Below are 25,510 nucleotides of genomic sequence, written 5' to 3'. Positions count from 1 at the left end.
TGTATTTTATTGAAATTGTTGTGTGAGGCTGCAGTTAGGTGTTTACCTATGCTGCCATCTTGAATTCTTCATTTGCTGTACAATTTTTCTAATTTTTGCGTTTTAGCTTTTTAAAAATAAAATAATAGAGAAAGAACACACCCCAAAATTCACCAATTAATAAGAAAAAAAAGTTCACCAATACAACAATGGCTGATAAAAGCCATTACACTTCTACGACCTTACCAGTTCAACAATAAAGTGAGGAAACAATTTGCAGCCTAACTCTGAACAAACCCTGGAGGGAATTAAAGAAACCATGCCAGATTGGCAGCATCACTTTGTGCAGAAAGAAGCCAGAGGCCATTTAGTCTTGTAATAAATCAGAAAACACAATAATGAGACACAAATATTCATGAAGAAATCCTACTCACCTGATTGACTACTTCAAAGTAAATGCCGAGTGTAGATGTGGCATCTAGGGCACAGATTTTCCACTGACTTGTGCCACCGACACCAAGCTCCTAAGGGTGAGAAGAGTAATTAAAACAAAACAAGAAAAGCTATTCCTGCCGAAACCGGTTTGGCTCAGTGGATAGAGTGTCAGCCTGCGGACTGAAAGGTCCCAGGTTCGATTCCGGTCAAGGGCATGTACTTGGTTGAGGGCACATCCCCAGTAGGGGTGTGCAAGAGGCAGCTGATTGATGATTCTCTCATCGATGTTTCTGACTCTCTATCCTTCTCTCTTCCTCTGTATAAAAAATCAATAAAATATATTTAAAAAAAAAAAACTGAAAAGAAAAGCTATCCTGTTGTTAAATGCCAATGAAGAAGCACAGACACTGATAGGGCACTTAGAATATCTCATTTCAATGAAAATTTAACTGAAAAAAGTACAATTATGGATTATAATATGGTTAAACATTTATATTTACATTACTTTTTGTACTGGTATTCTGATCAATTTTCTTTTTCTTTTTTTTTAAATATGGTCTAAGTCAGCGTTTTTCAACCGCTGTTCCGCGGGAGATGTTGCCTGGTGTGCCGTAGGTGCAGACAAGACAAGAATTTTATAATTTTTCACTATTTTGTTTACTTAATATTTCATAATAAAGTAATTATAAAATACTTTCTTTGTGTTTATTTGATTCCTATTCAAGAGAATTACTTTATATATAGTCAATATAGGCACAGAGTTAAATTTTTTAACATTTTCTAATGGTGGTGTGCCTCGTGATTTTTTTCATGAAACAAGTGTGCCTTTGCCCAAAAAAGGTTGAAAAACACTGGTCTAAGTGATTCTTTTAATATATTTTATTGATTTTGTACAGAGAGGAAGGGAGAGAGAGAGAGAGTTAGAAACATTGATGAGAGAAAGTCACGATCAGTTGCCTCTTGCACACCCACCACTGGGGATGTACCCGCAACCAAGGTACATGCCCTTGCCCGCAATCGAACCCGGGACCCTTCAGTCTCCAAGCTGACGCTCTATCCATTGAGCCAAACCAGTTTCGGCTCTGATCAATTTTCATTAATCACAAAATATATCTGTATATTTACATGTACAAACACATCTTATACATACACTATGGTACCTAACACTAAAGTCAAATGAAAGAATTAAATCATGGCTGAGAAAAAAATAGTAGAAAAGAAAAATAATTATCTTCTTAGCTTGAAAGTTTTATGCACTTCTTTCATCATTACTAGAATAAGAAATAGTTACAGAATGTTAGCTCTTAAATATTAATTAATTAATTTATTTAAAAATATATATATTTTATTGATTTTTCACAGAGAGGAAGGGAGAGGGATAGAGAGCTAGAAACATGGACCAGTTGCCTCCTACACAACCCCCACCAGGAATGTGCTGGCAACCAAGGTACATGCCCTTGACCGGAATCGAACCTGGGACCTTTCAGTCTGCAGACCAACGCTCTATCTACTGAGCCAAATCAGTTTCGGCAAATATTCATTTTTAATCTAATTCCTTTGTGCAAAAGTTACATGTAAGTTCTTGGTAAAAGAATTGAGATTTTAGTGGTATGAAGGCTTTGTTAAAAAATTAATTTCCTTCTTCATGCAATCACATGTACCCTTCAGGGTTCTTCTAGGATCCAGCAGCATTATTAAAATTCTCATCTCTTTCCTGTTATTTCTAGAGGTCTGGGATAGACTTGAAGGCTTGTGCATATGATCAATCCAACCTTCTTTGATACTATCTTGACCCTTCTGCTTTATACTTTCTAAAAAAATCCTTAAAGTTCTGGTCCCTTGATAACATGCTCTCTCAATTTCCAACCATTGGAAATTGGTTGATACTTTAAATATATCTTTGCTGTCATTTCTATAGCATCTTGAGTATATGTGCACTCCATTGTTTCAAATGGATGGTTTCTAAAGTGACCCTGGGCTCCAGCAGAGGGAGGGTACAGTGGACTAGAGTCGTGTGAGGAGAGACTTGGGTTTATGGTTCTGAGGAGAGAGCTGAAGGGACAGCTGCCAGGATCCCTGTGCTGAGTCCCTCTTACACCTCAGAGGCCATCTTTCCTGGGTGGAGCACTCCACTCCATGATATTACTTTTATGATACTCTGAATCCACCCAGAGTGCACACTGTCAGGTGAGTAGAGCTGTTATCAGTGTGGTCTGGATATAAAGAAAGCCATGTCAGGAGCCTATGTACCTAGCCACAGATCCAGTAATCTCAGGGAAGTAACGGTCAGAGGGGAAAAGAAAGAGTCTGAAGTGAAATTACATAGCAGCTCTAAGGTGGAGATAATAAACTCTGTTTCATCAATGTCAGCAAAGCAAGACTATAAATGGATGGATTCGTGGATATTAATCTTCCCTTTCAGTGGCATTTCTAAAAGCAGGTAACAGCTGCTGAAAGAGCCACACCAGGAAAAATGGTAAAGAAGAAAAAGAAGTTTGTATAACTTTCTTGCCTGCTAACCCATTCTCCCAAATTTCTCTCTACATCTACCAGCTCAATTTTTAATATATGAAATTTTTGAAAGTTTCAAATGAGGAGATCAAGGGGTTCATAATATGCCACCCCAAAAGATATCACTCTCATACAAGGATTATTTTGAGCTGAAGAATTGAAAAAAGAGCAAACACAAGAAAAACTCTCTGTCTTCACCTCTCTACCAGGAAGGGCAGAATGATTTTTTACAAATATGTTATTTATTAATTTCAAAGAGGAAGGCAGAGAGATAGAAACATCCATGATAAGAGCAAATCATTGATCGGCTGCCTCCTATATGCTCCACACTGGGGACAGAGCCTGCAACCTGGGCATGTGCCCTGACTGGGAATTGAATCATGACTTCCTGGTTCATAGGTCAATGCTCAACAGCTGAGCCACACCACAGTCAGGCAGCAGAATGATTTTTAATCACCAAAGACAACATCAGATGCTTTTCAGTCCAGAGGAATCTACAGAACAAACCTTGCTGAAATAACCTTACCTTCCATTAGTTCCTCCCATATATCTACTTTTTCCACAATTTGACACCTTAGAATAGGGGTGTCGAACTCAATCAGAGAAGGGGCCAAAATCTAAAATCCAACCTAAATCGCGGGCCGATTTAGGTTTACTGAACAGTCATAAACTGTCATTGTGATGGAAACGCACCGGAGTGCAGTGATGACAGCGCGGTGCGGGCCACATTGCAAGGCCTGGCGGGACGGATTTGGCCCGCGGGCCTTGTGTTTGACACATGTGCCTTAGAAGCTCAAAGTCCCTTTTCTCTGTCTTGTCACTTTTCTATAAATTTATTGTTCCTTTGTTAAGATGATACTTAACCAGCCTTTTGAGTTACTCATCACTGAGTATATATGTGTGAAAGGTACATTTTTCCAAATTCCTCACATGAGCATTTGCCCTGCTTTTATCAGAGGAACTACAAAGATGGAACTAAGAAATTACCATTTTATAATCTCCAATGAAATATACTGATTCCAAGTAAGGATAATTATTGGACACTAAAAATATTAGGTGAAAAGCAAACAAGATTTTTTTTGCTAATGGCAAAGGGAAAATGTGCCCTTATAATGGAAAGATGTGGGACATTAATCACCTTCACCACAAGATGAAACGCAGGCTCACTAACACAGGACACCAGGACTGAGGTGCTTCTGATGAAACACAGCACAAAGTATACAGATCACTCATCAAGTATGCTGGACAAAAGGTTCAGCATGAATCTAAGCATTAGATTATAAAGGATAATAATGCCAAATGCAGTGCTAGTTAGAGGGGGGGAAAGCAGCTACAAAGGGCATTTGAGGGAAAATTAAGGAAAGAAGATAGGTTAGATATTAGGAAATTGTTTTCTTAGGTTTGATAATAATGTGGTAGAGAACATTCTTATTTTTTTAAGATGCATATTGAAGCACCATAAGACTAGATGCCATGATGTCTGAAACTTGTTTTCAAAGGTTCTAAAAAACCAGGTCAATTAGCAAATATGGAAAGTAGGTGATAACTAGAGAGATAAAGCACATGTAGCAAAACATGACAGAGCACTTATGACAAAAAAGTTAATTACTGTCCTAGCTGGTTTGGCTCAGTGGATAGTGTTGGTCTGCAGACTGAAGGGTCCCAAGTTTGATTCTGGATAAGGGCATATGCCTGGGTTGTGGACTTGATTCCCAGTAGGGGTGTGCAGGAGGCAGCCAATCAATGATTCTCTCTCATCATTGATGTTTCTATCTCTCTCTTCCTCTCCCTTCCTCTCTGAAATCAATAAAAAATAAATAAATAAATAAATAAATAAATAAATAAATATATATATATATATATATATTTAAAAAGTTAACAATTACTCATTCTAAATGGTGGGTATTTAGAAGTTCATTATATTTTGCTTTACATTTCTCTGCATGTTTGAAATTTTTACTCAAGGAACACAAATGTCTGCATATACAACAGTGTCATTCACTGCCCAATCAACCCAAAATGCTATGTGAGAAGAGAGTCAAAAGTATCATCTCTAAGAGCAACAAGCATAGGGGTTTATTACTGAAGGGTTTTGCTGAACGCTTACCTTGTGCTAACTATAATGCTTTGTGACTCATTGACCCACTGACCCAAACATGGGTAGTAGGGTCAGAAGGACCTACACTGTAGCTCTTCCATATCAGCTCTAACCCTGAGCAAGATACTTAACCTCTCTGCACCTCAATTTCCTCCTCTCTGACCTTTAGACAGATGGATAAGTGGAAATAAAACCACCTCTCAGAGTTGGAGCTTTAGCCTATCTCTCATCAGCAGACATATCCAAACAGGTAACACAAGGCAAGGTCATCAAGCTCCGACGTTTCTTTTTTTTTTTCTTTTAATATATTTTATTGATTTTTTACAGAGAGAGAGAGGGATAGTTAGAAACATCAATGAGAGAGAATCATCGATCAACTGCCTCTTGCACAACCCCTCCTGGGGATGCGCCCGCAACTAAGGTACATGCCCTTGACCGGAATCGAACCTGGGACCTTTCAGTCCGCAGGCCGACACTCTATCCACTGAGCCAAACCGGTTTCGGCAAGCTCTGACATTTCTAATGGGCTAATCCCAGGGCACCGGAGGTAAGGGTAATGGAGAAAGTTTTCCTTACATTTTCTGACACACATGGTCCTTTCACATTCAGAGATACACAAGGACCAATGGCTCCTGCGATCTTCAGTTCTCGAGAGGTCTAAAACAGAATTAAATAAGAGTATAAAGTTAGATATCATTGAGAACCACCCTGTTCTCACAAAGGCCACTACTAAAGACTAGAGGAAAAACATGGCAGCAATACCATTCCACCAAGAGGAAATCCCATATGGATCATGTTACAAGCTTTTCCAGGGCCACTGTGATCTGATTAAAACACTGTAAAAATCCTTCCTTAGAAACTGTATTATCTTTGTTCCAAAGTTGATGCAATATTTTCAACTTATTCAACAGTGAAATCATTGTACACACTGTACAATTCTATTAACAATACTACATTCTTTTCTAATTCCATGTATACAGTCATACGTAATTATTTACTTCTAATCTGTGCATATACTGCTTTGCGTTGCTTTAAAAATAAGTAATTCAGGCGCTCTCCCTCTCAGGAGCACGCTTACACCTTCCTTCCCTCTCAGGCGTGCATCTCCTTAATTCTTTTGAGTCACCAAGAGGCTTGCAAACAGGGAAGTAATGGGCAGCAGCAACTTGTCCTGAGGACCTGGGCTAACCCCCCTGAACCTGTCCCCTTTTCTCTGACTTTCCTGTGGGCAAAAGCAGCCCCACCTGGGTTAATTTCTTTCCTGTAAGATTTCTAGAGAGCCAAAGCAGCCACACCTGTTGCTTCTTCTATCACTAGCACTTCCTTATTTCACTATCTTGCCTGACTTTTATTTCTTCTATCGCTAGCCCTTCCTTATAGTCCCCAGCTTTAATAAACACACTCTCAAAAATCAGTGGAGAAAAAAGGAAAAGAAAAACAACAACAACAACAACAACAACACATTTAATTCATAAACTCCAACATGATGACAAGGCTAACAAACACACGTAAAACTTTTTAAATGAAGTTCACTTTAGCAAAGTCCATTCTTCTTCATATTAAAAAAAAAACACAACCTTAAACATTTGAGAATGTTGTTTAAAGTTTAACAAAGATGATTTAACAATCATCTTCAACTCTCAAAGTACTGATTCCAATTGTATGTTATAATAGCCCCTTTTAATGTTTTTGCAATTTATAATCAAGTGAATAGTACTCTCTCAATCCTAATGGAAAAACAAAACGCAAACACAATCTGCACTATTTTAGAGCACTCTCGCTTCACTTCGGGCAGACATTAAACATAAACCAAGGTTCTGTGCATGCAGCCACCCATACCGACAGCTGGGAGAATGCTCCACTCTGTGCGGCTGCCTCTGTGCTCAACCCACCACCCCTTCTAAGCCTACTGCCCAGGAGCAGAGCCTACAGGGGAGCCAGACAACTCTTTTTTAAAGCATTTATAGGCCATCCTCAAGAAGCCGAGGGATAGGAAAAAAGGGGACATCTGTAATATTTTCAACAATAAAGATACATTTTTTAAAAAGGAAACAAAGGAATGGAATGAATACACATTGTTGACAACTTTTTAAGTTGCCCGTGTCTCATAGGTTGGGGCTTCCACAAGTCTGACTACTAAAAAGTAAGAACATTATTTTTCCATTAAAGTTTTACCAATTTATTGTACCTTTACTTCTAAAGTAGCACCAAATGCCATTCGGAAATCTCCATTAAAGTCTTTACTAAAAATTCTTTGGAATGTCTGCTTGAAGAGAGATGTATTGAAAGAATCTCCCATCACCATGTAGCCTCTAGAAAAGAAAAAAAAGTTAGTACTTAGAAAGCCTGAAAGCCATTCACATGTTCCCTCAGTACTTACAAACAAGAATTTAAAGAGGAAGGAAGAAAAAATAAACCATGTTCATAATAGCGCTAACTTAAATGGAAACAGAAAGTTCAATTATACTTAGAAAAGACACTACTTTAAAAAAATATATTTTACTATTTTTTTTTACAGAGAAGAGAAAGAGATAGTTAGAAACATTAATGAGAGAAACATCCATCAGCTTCCTCCTACACACCTCCCAATGGGGATGTGCCTGCAACCAAGGTACATGTCCTTGACCGAAATCAAATCTGGGACCCTTCAGTCCGCAGGCTGACACTCTCTATCCACTGTGTCAAACCGGTCAGGGCAAGACACTACTTTTAAAACATAAAGAAAAGAACACTTTGAAACAATTCTGTGTCTCGATCACTGTGTCAGTTATACAAATCTATAGGGATGGCAAAATCTCAGAATTATACACACACACACACATGCTTGTAAAAACTGGTGAAATCCAAGGTCTGTAATAGAGCTAACTGTATTCTGCCAATGTCAATTTCCTAGTCTGACATTGCACTCTATATTTATGTAAGATGGTACCACTGGGAGTAAACAGATGAACTACTTTGTCCTATTATTATTATTATTTTTTTTTAACAATTTGTGAACCACAATTATTTCAAAATAAAAAGTAAAACAAAATAAAAAACAAAACCCAAACATCTAATCAATAAACCCAAGGGTGCAGGTTTTAATAGGTCATCTACTGAGAAAACATCCCCAACTCTTCTCAGACTTCTTTGTATGGAAAAATACCCAGGCCTGTGGGAAATTCTTTTTTTTTTTTCTTCAGTTTAATTCACTGCTCAAAACAGTGAACCCCTGGCTTTACATAACTTACTTTTTCTAGTTTGCAAATATCCATATTCATCTCTTTTTGAAGTTACAGAGAAACATTGTTCAGAATTTCGGTATTTCACCCTAGCCAGGGTGGCTCAGTTGGATGAGCATGATTACATACACCAAAAGGTCACTGGTTTGAGTCCCAGTCTGGGCACATGCCAGAGTTGTGCATTGGATCAGGTGGCAGCAGAATGTCTCCCTCGCTCTGTTTCTCCCCCTGCTCCCTCCCCACTCCTTGCTCTCTGAAGTTAATAAAAACATAAAAAATAAAAATAAAAAAAAAAGCCAGCATTTCATGTTTTGGCAGATGAGCACAGCTTGATGCAGGTTATGCCTCCAGCATTAAACAGGATCTCAAGCGCTAGCCAGTTTGGCTCAGTGGGTAGTGTGCCAGCCCTAGGACTGAAAGGGTCCCGGGTTTGTTTCCCAATCAAGGGCACGTACCTTGGTTGCAGGCTCCATCCCCAACACCCCGTGTGTGGGAGGCAACCAGTTCATGTGTCTCACACAGGTATTTCTCTCTTTCTGTCTCTCCCCCTCCCTCCCACTCTCTCTAAAATTCAATGGAAAAATATTCTCGGTGAGGAAACAAGTTAAAAAATTTAAGGCCAATAAATATACCCCTCCCCCAAACACAAACACACACACACACACACACACACACACAAAACACAACAACACAGGATCTCAGACTAGAGAATAATACAAAATAATCTGGTCCAGCTATTTCAGTGTCTAGCTCTTCCCCTTATAGTGATTGCTATTTGGACCCAAATATCCACCCTCCCAAACTTCATTATCATGGGATCCATGGTTTCCTGGAATAAAGACTGTTTCCCAGACTGCTTTGCCTGTGGCTGTGCGACAGCTTTGTCTACCGGAAGTGGCCTTTGTGATTTAAGGAAATAGGGATGTTCTTACAGGAAGGGACACGTGCTTCTTCAATTCCTTCTCCTTCCTGCTGTTATAACATGGCTAGAGCCTAGCAACTATGTTGAACCAGAGCTAGCACATTAAGATAGTGGAGCAGCACAGGAGCCTTAACCCCTGATAATGATAAAATCAATATACCTGCCCTGCTGCCTACCTCCAGTGAGAGAGAAAAATCTGTTTGGGATTTTCTGTCACAATCACACAAACCTAATACTGACTCACACCCACCCTCTACCAAAACACCTGCCAGGTTTTCATCCAGATTAGATGCTCCCAGAATCTTACACCCTACAGAGGCAGTTCATTCCATGCTTAGACAGTGCTGATTGCTAAGAAAGGTCTTTTTTTACACTGAGTCAAATTGTTTCTCAGCAGCTTCCACCACTGGCTCAAGTTCTATCCTTTGGTCACATACAGATCTGATTTCTTCTCCACTGAGCAGGCCTGCAATTGTTGAATATAGCTCTCACACCCCATCTGTCTTCTAGCTCCTTCAAGCATTCTCCATATGGCATATGTCTCTGTCACTCATACTGCTCCATTCTGAGTATCTCCAGTTCCTCTACACAGCCCCTTTGAACTGAAATGCTCAGAATGGAAGATGATACAATGGAGATAAGGCGTGACAAGCATCAAGGAAATCAAGATGATGATCTTCTTTGAAGATAATCAACCCTTCTAGCACAGTGTAGGATCACCTGTCTCTGCTGGAAGTCATCCCAAACTGTTGGCTCATTTTAGGTGAGCTATCCATTAAAACCTCTAAATCTTTTTTTTGAAATGTTACTGCTAACACACTTCCCTGATACTAGTACAAAAGATGATGTGTGCCCTATCTGGTTTGGCTCAATAGATAGAGCATCGGCCTGTGGACTAAAGGGTCCCTGGGCTTGATCCCCAGTAGGGGGCATGCAGGAAGCAGCCACTTAATGATTCCCTCTCATTATTGATGTTTCTATCTCTCTCTCCCTCTCCCTTCCTCTCTGAAATCAATAAAAATATATGTTTAAAAAAGTAATGTGACCTGCCCTACTGGTTTGACTCATTGGATAGAGCATCAGCCTGCAGACTGAAGGGTCCCAGGTTCGATTCCGGTCAAGGGTATGAACCTTGGTTGGAGGCACATCCCCAGTAGGGGGTGTGCAGGAGGCAGCTGATAGATGTTTCTCTCTCATTGATGTTTCTAACTCTCTATCCCTCTCCCTTCCTCTCTGTAAAAAATCAATTATATTAAAAAAAAACCAAAAGTAATGTGACCTAACTACTAAACTCATTTAGGAGTTAAAGGCCTTACTGAAAATCTGATGGAAGTGATGGTTCCTCTCCAAAGTAGAAACATACATACATAAACTCTGGTGTACAAACTTAAGGATATTCACAAAAAACACTACAGCTTTTGTGTGGCTATTCCAAGTCAGGAACTGCTGGTGGGCACTGTAAGAATTCACCATATTAAATGTGGCTCTCTGGTACAGCTAGTGTCACCTAACACATCTGCTGCTCTCCAAAACAACTTCAGGTGACTTGGGCTCCATCTTCTTCCCTCGTGTCTTTACTCAGTGAGGACCAGCAGCATCACAGGCCCTCCACAGCCCTCCGCCAGTGCTTCTCAACCTATCCTGTGCATACACATCACCTGGGATCTTGTTCAAATGCAGGATTGAGTCAATAGGTCTAGGGCATGGTTGGCAAACTGTGGCTCACAAGCCACATGCGGCTCACAAGCCACAGTTTGCCACTCTGTAGACTAGTGAGTTTGCCAACTACTGACCTAGACTCTCAGTTCTAATTACAGGTTGTTGTTTCTTGTGATTAAGCCCCTATCCCAGTGGTCGGCAAACTCACTAGTCAACAGAGCGGTCAACCACGGCTCATGAGGCGCAGTTTGCCGACCACTGGTCTAGGGTAAGGCTCAAGATGCTGTGTTCCTAACAAGCTTTCAGGTGGGCTGATGCTGCCTGTGCTCAGCCACACGAGTACTAAAGGTCCACACCAGTGGTTCTCAAATTCTGCTCTTCAGTAGAATCACTTGAGGGAACTTTAAAAATGCTGATGTACAGGCCACACCCCACACTAATTAAGTTAGAATCTCTGGAAACAAGATCCAAAGGGAAGAGTTTTTCAAGTTTTCAGGTGATTCCCCAGCTTCAGATCAGTGCTGTGCATCAGTGATTCACTCACTTTCACGTGCACCAGAATTCCCTGGAAAGCTGGTTAAAACAGACTGCCAGCCCAGGCCAGTTTGGCTCAATGGGTAAAGCATTGGGCTGCAGACTGAAGGGTCCTGGGTGCGATTCCAGTCAAGGGCACATGCTTGGGTTGCAGGCTCAATCCCCAGTAGGGGGTATGCAAGAGGCAGCCAATCAATGATTCTCTCTCATCATTGATGTTTCTCTCTCTCTCTCTCTCCCTCTTCCTCTCTGAAATCAATATAAATATATTTTTAGAAAACCACCCGACTGCAGGGTTGCACCTCCATAGTTCCTGATTCAGGTCTGGGTGAGGCCTGAGGACATACATTCCTAATCAGTCCCCAGGATCCCTGAAGGTTGCTGGCCAGGCATCACTGCACATCTCTACACTGTGATCTGAGTGCACGTTATGGACTTAGGATCTAAGTCTGTGTGCACTGTGATGCACCCTCTAGGCTTAAGTCACTAAGCCAGGTGAAGGGTCTCCTAATGGCTCTGGCATTCGGACACAATTTCCCTTCTCACAAGGAAGTGCTTTGCTGAAGGCCACATACTTCATGTTTCCTTTCTTTCCTGCTCTAGTATCTTTAACAATTCTAAGAAAGGAAGTTACTCTGATAAAGATTTGTTTATAGTGAACCCTTGAGACTTCCTTTTCACCACTGTTTCTTCATCTAAGCAGCCCACACACCTTCCCAGCCATGGAAGCCACAGTCTAGCAGGCGTCCTCAAACTTTTTAAAGTGGGGGCCAGATCACGGTCCCTCAGAGAGCTGGAGGGCCGGACTATATGAACTACTAATTCCTACTGTAACACCTCGGCTGCGCTCACTGCCCAAAAAACCTGGCGGGCCAGATCAGACTCCTCTGCGGGCCGCATGTGGCCCGCGGGCCGTAGTTTGAAGACCCCTGGTCTAGAGCTATCTAAATACTTAACTAAGTCAGCCTTGTCCTTTCCTATTGTTGCATCACATATTTCCTTTTCCTTAAAATAAACACTCTCACGTTTCCAGGTGTTTGCTGTCAACATACCCAGTAAGATTTGCACAGCATTTCATCTCCAAAAGTCCGGTTTGATCAAGGGCACAAGCATAAATATCAATGCAGTGGCCATTCGTAGCAGTTCGATTAGCAAGCATTTCATAGTGCTGTGAAGAAAAGTAAACCAGCTTTAGGAAACAGTAAAATTATTCACCAGATATGCCTTACTATACCAAAGAGATATAATCAAATATAGGCATATGGAGATAGTTTTTTTAAAAACATCCAGCCGAAACCAGTTTGGCTCAGTGGATAGAGCGTTGGTCTGCGGATTGAGGGGTCCCAGGTTCGGTTCCAGTCAGGGGCATGTACATGGTTGCGGGCACATCCCCGGTGGGGGGCTGTGCAGGAGGCAGCTAGTCGATGTTTCTCTCTCATCAATGTTTCTGGCTCTCTATATCTCTCCCTTCCTCTCTATAAAAAATCAATAAAATATATTAAAAAACAAACAAAAAAACAACAACAACATCATCCAAATAGACCTAACTGGTTTGGCTCGTAGATTGAGTGTCACCTTGCTGACTGAAGGGTCTGATTCGATTCCTGTCAAGGGCACATGCCTGGGTTGTAGGTTTGATCCCCAGTAGGGGTCGTGAAGGAGGCAGCCAATCAATGATTCTCTCTCATCATTGATGTTTCTATCTCTTTTCCCCTCTCCCTTCTTCTCTGAAATCAATAAAGATTTATTTAAAAAAAAAAAAAAAATCCAGCCGAAACCGGTTTGGCTCAATGGATAGAGCGTCGGCTTGGGGATTGAAGGGTCCTGGGTTCGATTCCGGTCAAGGGCATGTGCACTGGTTGCGGGCACATCCCCAGTGGGGGGTGTGCAGGAGGCAGCTGATTGATGACTCTCTCTCATCGATGTTTCTAGCTCTCTATTTCTCTCCCTTCCTCTCTGTACAAAATCAATAAAATATATTTTAAAAAAATAAAATAAATAAAATTAAATTAAAAAAAATCCAAATAATTAAGTGTTTTCAATCTCAAAACATTTTTGGCAGTTTTAAAGCCACCGACTCTAAGTTCTCAGTAATTTAACAGCAGCCAAGATCAGCAAGGTCATTCCAGCAAGAGCAACTTGCTGACCACGAAGCATGGCCTCAGCAAAGTAGCTGACACTCCAGAGGAGCCTAAACCCAGCACTGGGTTACCACAACTCGACTACAGCCTGTATCCAGAAGCACTTACCTTGGTTGCTTTCTTCATGAAACGTGCATTATCTTTCTCAATATCATGCCAGGAACGAATAGGAACTTTTAATTCATCTCCAACCACCATTCCAGGTCCCTGGGTGGGGGGACCCCCTGTAAACAACATAATCCTGGCTCCAGTGTTTGGAAAAGTGCCCTAAAACAGTAAATGGCAGCATTTTAGAAGCAGACAACTCCACCCCCAGTATATTTCTGTTTCCCTAAAAATGTACTACAAATATGAGTTCTCATCAGCTATACCAAATACTAATATTGCAGAATAACACAGATGACAATGCCCAGAAGCAGCCATCTCTCTTCCAACCTGAAGGTTGTGTACATTTTTATTAATTTACTGTGAACACTTCTCATTGTCCTAATTGCTTTATGTTTCTCATGAAAACTTGGTAAATTTTAAAACATCAAGGGGTTCTTCGAGGTGGATAGTAATAACTGAAGCACTTTCTGATAAATTAACAGTCAGCTGATTAGGTTGCAACTGGTTTTCAAGCACAACTTGAAAGCGACTTCTGAGAGCGAGTATGCAAGGTTTGAAGAGTCCAATCAATTCTCAGTTACCTCCAACAAGCCAACAGCAATAGACAAAGCAACACCAGTGGATCGCAAAGGTCTCTTCCCTTGATTTACGGGCCATGGGTCCCTCTGCAGCTCCCCCAGAAGGTCAGTAAGGTTCATGTCAATCTTGTGAACAGGCTGCAGAAACCTGTGTGATTTTGAATAGACACATCCATCCTGGTTTTAAAACATACTCTGGTCTTCAGCCCTAAGTAATAAGTAGTTACTGCTCTTCAAAATAATTACTCAGAATAACAAAACTTACAATTTTTTCTTCTAAGTTATCTCTAACTACAAAAAACAAGTCAATTTTATTAAAAAATATATCTTAAAGCCTAATGTATAGCAATTTATATATGTGTAACATGGAAAAAAATCATTTTAAATAGGTACAAATCGTAAGGTTCATTATGTGGACAATCTTCATCATTCTCAAGATTCATAATTTGTGTTTCTCTTGAGCCTTGGGAGTAATAGAAGTAACACTGGTTTCTTAACAGCATAAGAGACAGACCACAGCAGGTCAGACTATGCATTTTATCATGTTTGCTGAATATTATCCCGGCCCAGGGCAGCCCCAGACACTCAAGGGGTTGAGTGAAATAAGTGCCTGATTTCAGGTTTGAGACACCCAACAGAAGCCTTTTCAGTTTTCCCAGTTTTACTTAAGAATCAAAAGGGACAGCAGCCATGTGTTTAAGAGGAGGGGCGCAATGGTCTGAAACCCTTTGTAATGATACAAGGCTAACAGGAAAAGCATTCTGAACAAACTTACCACAGATATATGTAAAAATATTTATAATTCAGTTATACGTATATAATACATATACTCCTGTGTTAAATACATTATTAAACATTAAATATTGTTGACTTAATTTATTTTTCTCTGAAAATTTTAAACTAAAAATTTTAACATTTTTCTTCCCTTGAGTGGATTCCCCTGCATGCCAACAACTGTATGTGCAACACTACATCAGTGCCTCACCTGCTTGAAACAAAAGGGTGCTCCTGTGGATGAGCAGGTCTTGCTTGTTGCATGGGCATGGCAGGCTTGGTCAGGCCAAGCATATCCTAAAAAAGAACAAAAAAAGACTCATTTTCTCTAACACTGAAAGTAAAGGGGTAATTAATTTAAAAAAAAAAAAAAAATACTCTTGCACCCAGCCAGTGTGGTTCAGTGGTTGAGCATTGACTTATGAACCAAGAGATCACCAGATCGATTCCAGTCAGGGCACACGCCCACAGGTTGTGGGCTCAATCCCCAATAGGGGGCATTCAGGAGGCAGCCAATCAATCTCTCATTAATGTTTCTATCTCTCCTTCTCTCTCTAAAATCAATAAAAACATAAGTTTTTTAAAAAATACTCTTGCTCCTGCTTGTGTACAAGTTAAAGCACAAACCTGTATCTGCTTTGCAGTTAAATCCTTGGTCCCTCGGAAGACATAACTTTTGGAGATTCCTTCACAGCTGAGTTCATGAACCTGCACCATCCTCCCAAATGTGATCAAACCCACCAGAGCATCTGGAGGAAGAAGACTCAGGGACATTTGTAGAGATTCTTTGAGTGCTTGAAGGTCCTCTTCTTCTAGGCATGTGTCGACCACATAGAGGAAGACTAGAGGGGACTGTGGACCTCGCTTTATGCAGAGAAAAACAACATAGTAATCAATATACAAATCAAATCAGGTATGTAAATAACAAGTCTTCAACTATATTTACTGTCCGGGGATAAGATCCAGTTCTTTTAAATCAAATCAGGTATGTAAATAACAAGTCTTCAACTATATTTACTGTCTGGGGATAAGAACAGCTAAACAAACATCATTTAATAACAGGTTCTATTAAAACAAACTGGAAAAAAAAAAAAAAACTAACTAAAAGAAAAAATATTTGTATCTAACAAATTATTCCACATTTTTGAAAGCCTTCTAAGTATCAGACATTGTTCTAGATCCTGGGATACCTCAGTGAACCAAAACAGCAAAGCTCCCTGCCAGCCTCACGGAGCTAGCTTTCTGGAAGGAAGAAGGTAAGGGGGATTGCATATGCCAGGAATGTAGGTAAGGGGCAGGTTCTAGTATTAAATGGCAGGTCAGGGCAGCCTTATTAAAAAAATAACATTTGGCCGAAACCAGTTTGGTTCAGTGGATAGAGCATCGGTCTGTGGACTGAAAGGTCCCGGGTTCGATTCTGGTCAAGGGCATGTACATTGGTTGCAGGCACATCCCGGTATGGGGTGTGCAGAAGACAGCTGGTGGATGTTTCTCTCTCATCGACGTTTCTAGCTCTCTATCCCTCTCCCTCTCTCTCTGTGGAAAATCAATAACAAAATATACATATTTTTAAAAAGTAACATTTGAGTAAAAACCTGGATTTTTTTTTAATTTTATTTTTTTTTTTTTTAAATATATTTTATTGATTTTGTACAGAGAGGAAGGGAGAGAGATAGAGAGTTAGAAACATCGATGAGAGAGAGTCATCGATCAGTTGCCTCTTGCACACCCCCCACTGGGGATATGCCCGCAACCAAGGTACATGCCCTTGACCGGAATCGAACCCGGGTCCCTTCAGTCCCCAAGCCGACGCTCTATCCATTGAGCTAAACCGGTCCCGGCGAAATATATATATTTTTAAAAAGTAACATTTGAGTAAAAACCTGGAGGACAGGGAGAGAGGAGAATAAGAGTCCAGCTGAGCACAAGTGAGAGCAAGACCCACAGGGAGAGCACTGCAGCATGCTTGTTCCTGGCATGCTTGAGGCAAGACAAGGAGGCCCATCTGGCTGAATGAGGAAACTAGCAAAAAACTGAGGTCAGAGTGGTAACACAGAACTGGCTCACAAAGGGCTGTGAAACTGTTACTCTGGACAAGGGTAAACATGAAAGGAGAATTAGAGAATGCCCCAGTAATTCAAGTGAGAGGTGGTGACTGGCCCAGGAAAGCAGCAGTGGGAGAAAAGTGGATGGATTCTGGATAAATTGTGAATATAGACCCAATGGGGTTTCCTAATAGATTAGTTATGGGATGAGAGGGAAAGTCAAGGGTGGATCTAAGGTTTGTAAGTTGATCAATGAGAAGATGAAGTACCATCAACTGAAATGGAGAAGGATTTGAAGGACAGGGTTTGAATTTATACAGTGCTACCTCTTTTTTACAGTCTTCTCCCAAGACCTGAAAATGCCAGAAAGTATACACAAACCATAATTTAATGTTTAGAATCTTGCTGCCCTCAGAGTTTTAAAGCCATATGGAAGATAAAGCATTTCAAGAGAATCTCATTATTTAACATTAAATGTGCAACAAACCTGTATCATGTACTCAATTGTAGAAAACTGGGGCATCAATTCAGCGGGCTGATTCACCTCAGATATGCCTGTGTAAGCTGGAGGAAACTGAAGCGATGAAAACAAAGCCATGTTTTATTAGAGCTGAAAATTTTCTATGCTATACCTTTTATTTCCCATTTATAATAATTGTTTGATAACATATTAATTCTGAAAACACAAAATAAGCATATGCCTATAATACAGAAATTAGTATTTAAAGCCTATAACCATGCCTTATATTTACATTACAAATTTTTTTAACGCAGCTTTAGGTTAATTGTAATTTTTATTTTTATTTTTTAAAATATATTTTATTGATTTTTTAATTGTAACTTTTAAATGAATAAAAAATGCACTATCGCCGAAACCGGTTTGACTCAGTGGATAGAGCGTCAGCCTGCAGACTGAAGGGCCCCGGTTTCGATTCTGGTCAAGGGCATGTACCTTGGTTGCGGCACATTCCCAGTAAAGGGCGTGCAAGAGGCAGCTGATCAATGACTCTCATCAATGTTTCTAACTCTCTCCCTTCCTCTCTGTAAAAAATAAATAAAATACGTATTTTTAAAAATGCACTATTAAAAACCATTTTTAAGTGTTGTCCTGCAAACTAAAGGCAGAGATTTTAGCTGTCTCATCAAAATCTATGCGGAAGACCAAAGCTTTTATTTGGGTTTATTATTTCAGCTATTATCAATATAGTAATAATGTTTGCTATAGAAAAATTGGAAAGTATAGAAAAATATAAAAAAAAACAGAAAGAAAAAACCGTCACAGTCCTATCACTGTGAGCTAGTCACTGTCAGCATCTTTTTTTTAAAAAATTATTTATTCACTTGTTTTTTTTCAATATATTTTATTGATTTTTTACAGAGAGGAAGGGAGAGAGATAGAGCTAGAAACATCGATGAGAGAGAAACATCGATGAGAGAGAAACATCGACCAGCTGCCTCCTGCACACCCCCTACTGGAGATGTGCCCGCAACCAACATACATGCCCCTGCCCGGAATCGAACCTAGGACCCTTCAGTCCGCAGATCGATGCTCTATCCATTGAGCCAAACCGGTTTCGGCTCTATTCAAGTTCTTTACCTATTTTTAAATTGGGTTGATTGATTGTTTTTTGTTCTTGAGTATTAGGAGTTCTGGATATTTATCTCTTATTAGATATATGATTTGTAAGTATTTTCAGCCATTTTATGGGTCTCCTTTTTACTGATGACATTGTCATTTGATACCTTAGAATTTTCACAATAAATTACATTAAAAATTCAGAATTGAAATGTGTTTAATGTAATTAAACAGAATTGAAATCTATGTTTAATGTAATTAAACAATGGATAGAAAGTTGGCTCAATGGATAGAACGTTGGCCTACGGACTGAGGGTCCCAGGTTCGATTCTGGTCAGGGGCACATGCTTGGGTTGCAGGCTGGATCCCCAGTAGGGGGCATGCAGAAGGCAGCCAATCAATGGTTTTCTCTCATCATTGATGTTTCTCTTTTTCCCTCTCCCTTCGTCTCTGAAATCAATAAAATATATATTTTTAAAATGTTCTAGAAGGTGCCGAAACCGGTTTGGCTCAGTGGATAGAGCGTCGGTCTGCAGACCGAGGGGTCCCAGGTTCGATTCCGGTAAAGGGCATGTACATTGGTTGTGGACACATCCCTGGTGGGGGGTGTGCAGAAGGCAGCTGATCGATGTTTCTCTCTCATCAATGTTTCTAGCTCTCTGTCCCTCTCCCTTCCTCTCTGTAAAAAAATCAATAAAATATTAAAACAAAAATGTACTAGAAGGTAGAAATGTTTAAGACTTGTATATACTTCTGAATCTCTCATGGAGATAATTTGGAAATGGTATCTGCTTATAGTTTCCATGCCTATAGTTACTTATCAACTGTACATTTTTCTTTTCATCCTGGGCTTATTGTGGCTATATCTGAGAATGAGACTGCTAATTATAATAAAATATATGAAAAAATAAATGCATGTTTTTATACCTTAAGATCTACTAGAGCACTGTACATTATGTTGGTCACAATTTTTTCTGACAGCTTTATTGTGTTATAGTTTATATATCAAGAAAAACCATCCATTTTAAATGTACAATTTAATGACTTTTAATAAATGTACAATGTTGTACAATGATCACCACAATCCAGTTTTATAACATTTCCATCATAGGCACATTTATTTTAAAGAGTCTTTCTTATGATTTGTGAGTTCCTTCTAGCTTTGTAGTTTAAAATTTTTTAAGCCAAAAGAAGTTCAACACTGATACTTGAACCCTAAAAGTTAGAAAGATCAGAAAATGGAAATTCAGTAATGTATACTATCCAATTAGAATAAACTGAAGTCAAATGAAATATAAACAATATATGTTCTCTTATTGTAACATGCTTGCTGCCTACAGAGAACTTATTAGATCTCTCACCTTGAGTTTAAATTGTTACCTGCCAAAGCACAATTCAACATCACTTAACTTTTTTTCAGAGTAATACAATTCAAACAAAGAAAATACATTTAAAAATATTCACATACCTGATTTCTTTGGAAACAGAAATTACAGGCCCAAAGTTTTGCCCGATAATCAACTTGACTGTAAAAAAAACAAAAACAAACATAACTAGGTAACATGTTCATTTTTAAGGTAAAAAGCATTCAGATGTAAACTTCAAGTTTAGTAAATTGCATGAGTGATTCTGTATGGGTGTATGGATAAAGGTATGTAAAACATTCATTGCAGTTAGAATTCTGCCTGCTCAATACAACAAAGGTTTCCCTCATACAGCAGTAATGAGACATTAATAAGTCCTTTTTTATTCTTTCCCAATTTCCTAGATAATATTTAAAATGTCATTTTTATATTATAGCTCATATTCTTTTGGCCTGTTATCTTAACATAATCTTTGTAACTTTTCTAACATCTTTATTGCCCAGATATGTGAAACTACTAAATTTCAATACTAAAAAGTGTATTTTACACGAGAATAAACTTCCCAGACTTTCACCACATATAGCTCACTTGAAGAAAAGTTGAGCAAGCATGCTTCTGAGTTGATAGAATTCCTAGAATTGGTTCAAGATACGTTAGTTGCCACCCTGCCCCACTTTTTACATTTAGAAAATTAACAATATGTGGCACCCTAACCAGTTTGGCTCAGTGAATAGAGCATCAGCCTACAGACTGAAGGGTCCCAGGTTCGATTCTAGTCAAGGGCATGTAACTTGGTTGTGGGCAGGAGGCAGCTGATCGATGTTTCTCTTTATCCCTCTCCCTTACCCTCTATACAAAAATTAATAAAATATATTTTTAAAAATCCACAAAAACATTAAGTGGCTATCGTTTTAAAAGAAGGCAGCAACATCTTATATGTGGATACATTACATAAAAGCAAGGGAATGAAGTAAAAAATGTTCCCTCATATAAGAATTTTATCTGTTAAAAAATATTAATGACACTCTTCACCTATTTAAAAATTCTCTCAAATAGTACCCACATTTAAGAGAAATATCATAGGGACAAAAAAATTATACTTAACAATAAAATCACTGAGTTAAAACTTCGTTAGGAGCTCAGTTAATTAGAGTGTCATCCTGATACACCAAAGTTGCGCACTGCATCTCTGGTCAGGCTACATAAAAGAGGCAATCAATGAATGCATAGGAGGGTGGGGCAACAAACCCATGTATCTGTGTGTGTGTCTTTCTCTCTCTAAAAACCAATCAATAAATAAAAATTTATAAACAGCAAAAGAGTTAAAATTTCTTCTATATCCTCAATATACTAGGTATGTATGAAAAACTGTCTAAGTTTTTTGGTATTTTTTTAATGCTTTAAAGGGCAGCAATAAAATCTAAATAACCTAAATACAAACTGAAACTCAGCCACCCAAAAGTGAATTTCAAATCCTTTTCCTCTACTTCCACCTTATTCCCTCATAAATTCTAATTTTATCTGAAGAATTATGCCAGAGAGATCACTTTATTTTTAATTTTTTATTTGATTTTGAGAGAGGGAGGGAGGAAGGAAGAAATAGAAGAGAGAAACATTTGTTTTTCTACTTTTTATGCATTCATTAACTGATTCTTGTATGTGCCGTGACCGGAGATTAAACCTGTAACCTTGGCAGATTAGGACAATCCTCTAACCAACTGAGCTTCCTGGCCCGGGTATCACGGAGATTTCTAAAAGCATTCATCAACTAAGAATCTCACCATAGCCTGGCCAGTGTGGCTCAGTGGTTGAGAGTCTACCTATGAACCAGGAGATCACGGTCAGGTCACATACCCAGGTTGCAAGGCCAATCCTCAGTAAGGGGGTGTGCAGGAGACAACCAGTCAATGATACTTTCTTATATTGATTCTCTCTCTCTCTCTACCTCTCCATTCTTCTCTGGAATCAATAAAAAAAAATATATATATTTAAAACAAAAAAAGAATCTCATCATCTACTAATCTCAAATTTGATGCCTTGCCCAAATCCAATCACTTAAATGAGAATCGTGGAAATGTCATAATTTACTGTATTGATCATTTACTAGTTTTTAAATGAATTCATACCAAAGTGGATTGAGAATGGCTTTGCAAGTTGGCCTGCTGCACAGCACAGGTTCATACTGTACAGGGGGCAGGTCTGGACGTTCTTTCAAAGGTGTAAGGAGACAAGCCAAAGGTACCACCATTCTCGTAGCCTCGAGCCGGCTAGAAGGCCACACATTCCAACTGAAACGCACACCGTCCCGTTCTTCATTCTGCTGAATGAACTCCAGATATGTTGCCATAGTCTAAAAAGAAACTGAAGATAGAGTTTTAATTATATGTGAAATTGTTAACTAAACTTCAAAGACAAAAAAATAAAAAAAGGTCCTCTAACACAATGTTTCTTAACACTATGTCTGGAAGAACTGTCACTGTAGGATGACAACATCTTGCTTCCCGATGACCCCCAAAAGCTGATTAACTTCAGTTATCTTTGACTACTGTTCCTTTCTCAACCCTCCTCTCTAAAACTTAAAAAAGTAAAAAGAGCAGGAGGCTCTTTTGAGATGATCATTTGATCATTTCTAAAATGCATTTAAACCTCCTCATATCATCTCATCATCTCAGCCAAGCTAATTTCATCTCCTTGCCCAAGGGTTAGTCTCAAACTTTGTTTCAGGATCCAGCTACCTTCCTCCCTAATCCCTTTCCTTCCTTGGTCTACTAAAATAAACACTACTAAATAAATAAAAAAGAGGAAATAAAAAATAAAATAAAATAATCACTACTAAAATTTTCATGCCAAGTGATCTTATTTTTGTGCCCTTTTCCCTCCTTCCTTTGTTACCTCTGGAGGAAAGAACTGGATATTGATGTGGGAATCCAATTCATAATGGGAATAGCCACCAGTTCTGAGTGAATTTTTACTTGGAATCACCAAAATTACAAAGGAAAGTTTGCTATTATGTTTAGTGATTTCCTCACCAAGACCTCTCTACTCACCATGGTTGCTTATGTCCATGCCTTGAAAGATTCCAGTAATAAAATAGTCATTCAGACTAACCTTTTCAAACCCCAATAACACCAACTCCATCTAATGTTTTATACATCCTGTTTACATCCTAAAATCTAGGTTAACACACATTTCAGCTATTAGGGTTTAAGAAAACAAGCACCTCAAGAAAAATGGGGGGAGGAGAGGGAAAGCAAATGAAAGAATCTAGAATATCACTGGCCTCTAGTGCTCATTTCATACAGTTCTGAATAATAGTCTCCATGTTATTATCAGAAGCACCTTACTGTAATGATTTGAACCAAGATAATAGTTATATATGGCTAGAAAAACGAATGAATGATCGAGTCTACTATACATAACCTATCCACAAGTATTCCAAATATTTGTTCCAATGAAACTCTATGGCATATATTTATTTGCTTTTTTTCTGACAAAAGTGGGAAATTGAAGCACTGTACACAGGAAGCACTTCAGCTTCCTGGATGGCAAATGGATTTAATTCTAAGATCACAGTTCTCAGCAAATACCTCAACAGGCTTCACTGGCTACTTCCTCTCTCAAAACAGTTCATTATTAAAAGGTACTGGCTCCATCCAATGTCCTCAAGCAACTACATATTAAAACCTGCTCTCTCAGTTTCCCACTGTCTCCTCCCCTCATGCCTTCTTCTACAGCATGGATTATTTAACAAAAAACATTTTTTATTTTTCAGTTACAGTTAACATTTAGTTTCAGGCATATAACCTTGTGATTAGACATTTAGGTAATTTACAGTGATCATCCTGATAAATCTAGTACCCATCTGACATGATATGTAGCTACTACAATATTATTGACTATATTTCTTATGCTGTAGTTTACATCCCCATGACTTCTCTGTAACAACCAATTTGTACTTAACCCCTTTACCTTTCTCACTCATTTCCCCAACCCCTCTCCTATCTGGCAATGATCAAAATGTTCACTTTATCTATTAGTCTGTTTGTTTTGCTTGTTTGTTTATTGTTCTTTAGATTCAACTGTTTGATAGATACTGTCATTTTATTGTTCACATTTTTTAATTTTTCTTCTTCTTTTTAAAGGAGAACCTTTAACATTTTATGTAATAATGATTCAGTGGTAATGAACTCCATTAGCTTTTTGTTGTCTGGAAAGATCTTTATAGGTCCTTCAATTCTAAATGACATTTCCTGGGTAATCTTGGTTGTTGTAGGTCTTTGCTGTCCGCCACTTTAAATATTTCTTGCCACCCGCTTCTGGCCTGCAAAGTTTCTGTTGAGAAGTCAGCTGACAGCTTTATGTGAGCTCCCTTGTAGGTAACTAACTTATTTTCTCTTGTTTCTTTTAAGAATCTGTCTTTTAATCTTTTGCATTGTAATTATATGTCTCAGTATGGGCCTCTTTGGGTTCATCTTGTTTGGGACTCTGTGCTTCCTGGACTTGTATATCTATTTCCTTCACCAGGTTAGGGAAGTTTTCTGTCATTTTTTCAAATAGGTTATCAACTTCTCACTCTTTTTCTTCTCCTTGCACACTTATGATGTGAATGTTGGAATGCTAGAAGTTATCCCAGAGGCTTCCTACACTATCTCCATTTTTTTGGGATTCTTTTTCATGTTGCCGTTCTGATTGGGTGGTTTTTTTGTTTGTTTTTTTGTTTTTAAATATATTTTATTGATTTTTCACACAGAGGAAGAGAGAGGGATAGAGAGTTAAACATCGATGAGAGAAAATCATCGATCAGCTGCCTCTTGCACACCCCCTACTGGGGATGTGCCCGCAACGAAGGTACATGCCCTTGCCCGGAATCGAACCCGGGACCTTTCAATCCCCAGGCTGACGCTCTATCCACTGAGCCAAACCAGTCCCGGCTGATTGGGTGTTTTTTGCTTCCTTATGTTATTCACAGCTTCATCTACTCTACTGTTGATTGTCTATAAATTATTCTTCATTCCAGTTAGTGTATCTGTTAGGTCTGACCAAATAATCGAATTCTAAAAGTCAGTTCCATGTGCATGAAATTCATGCACTGGGGGTGGAGAGGGAGGGTGTCCCTCAGCCCAGCCTGTACCCTCTCGCAGTCCAGGATCCTTTAGGGGATGTGTGCCTGCCGGCTTAGGCCCAATACCCTAAGCTGGCAGGCAGACATCTCTCTCACAATCCGGGATCCCTCGCTCCTTACCACCTTACTGCTCGCTCCTTACAGTTTGGCTCGCTGCTCCTTAGTGCTGCTGTGGAGGCAGGAGAGGCTCCCGCCACTGCCACTGCGCTCGCCAGCATGAGCCTGGCTTCTGACTGAGCAGCACTCCCCCTGTGGGTGCGCACTGACCACCAGATGGCAGTTCCTACATTGAACATCTGCCCCTAGTGGTCAGTGTGCATTGTAGCAACTAGTCATTCTGCCATAACGGTTGCTTAGGCTTTTATTGTATAGATATAGATTAGGTCATCTGGAAAACCAAAATGGTGCCAGCATCCAGGGACAAGAGAAGTCAAAGATTTTAA

General features: G+C 39.3%; 1 protein-coding gene across 3 annotated transcripts in view; it reads right to left on the bottom strand.

The window, feature by feature from the left end:
• SEC23B (SEC23 homolog B, COPII coat complex component) overlaps positions 1–25,510 on the bottom strand; it is a 46,326-nt gene that overhangs the window by 18,715 nt on the left and 2,101 nt on the right. The window contains exons 2-12 of one of the 3 annotated variants that reach the window (XM_036418839.2): positions 22,072–22,295; positions 20,050–20,107; positions 17,493–17,579; positions 15,588–15,824; positions 15,172–15,257; positions 14,190–14,334; positions 13,609–13,767; positions 12,412–12,527; positions 7,212–7,335; positions 5,600–5,680; positions 414–503 (exon numbers count right to left, since the gene is read on the bottom strand). In XM_036418839.2, the coding sequence (XP_036274732.1) occupies positions 414–503; positions 5,600–5,680; positions 7,212–7,335; positions 12,412–12,527; positions 13,609–13,767; positions 14,190–14,334; positions 15,172–15,257; positions 15,588–15,824; positions 17,493–17,579; positions 20,050–20,107; positions 22,072–22,292 (1,404 nt within the window). In that variant the 5' untranslated portion in view covers positions 22,293–22,295. Of the gene's footprint in view, positions 1–413; positions 504–5,599; positions 5,681–7,211; positions 7,336–12,411; positions 12,528–13,608; positions 13,768–14,189; positions 14,335–15,171; positions 15,258–15,587; positions 15,825–17,492; positions 17,580–20,049; positions 20,108–22,071; positions 22,307–25,510 lie in introns of all 3 variants that reach the window. The other 2 variants (XM_036418838.2, XM_045574304.1) reach the window with 2 other exon arrangements.

Source organism: Pipistrellus kuhlii, unplaced genomic scaffold (genome assembly GCF_014108245.1).
Source record: "Pipistrellus kuhlii isolate mPipKuh1 unplaced genomic scaffold, mPipKuh1.p scaffold_m20_p_6, whole genome shotgun sequence".
Classification (NCBI taxonomy): domain Eukaryota; kingdom Metazoa; phylum Chordata; class Mammalia; order Chiroptera; family Vespertilionidae; genus Pipistrellus; species Pipistrellus kuhlii.
Note: the sequence above shows the minus strand (reverse complement) of the source record. Positions and strands in the feature narration are given on the sequence as shown.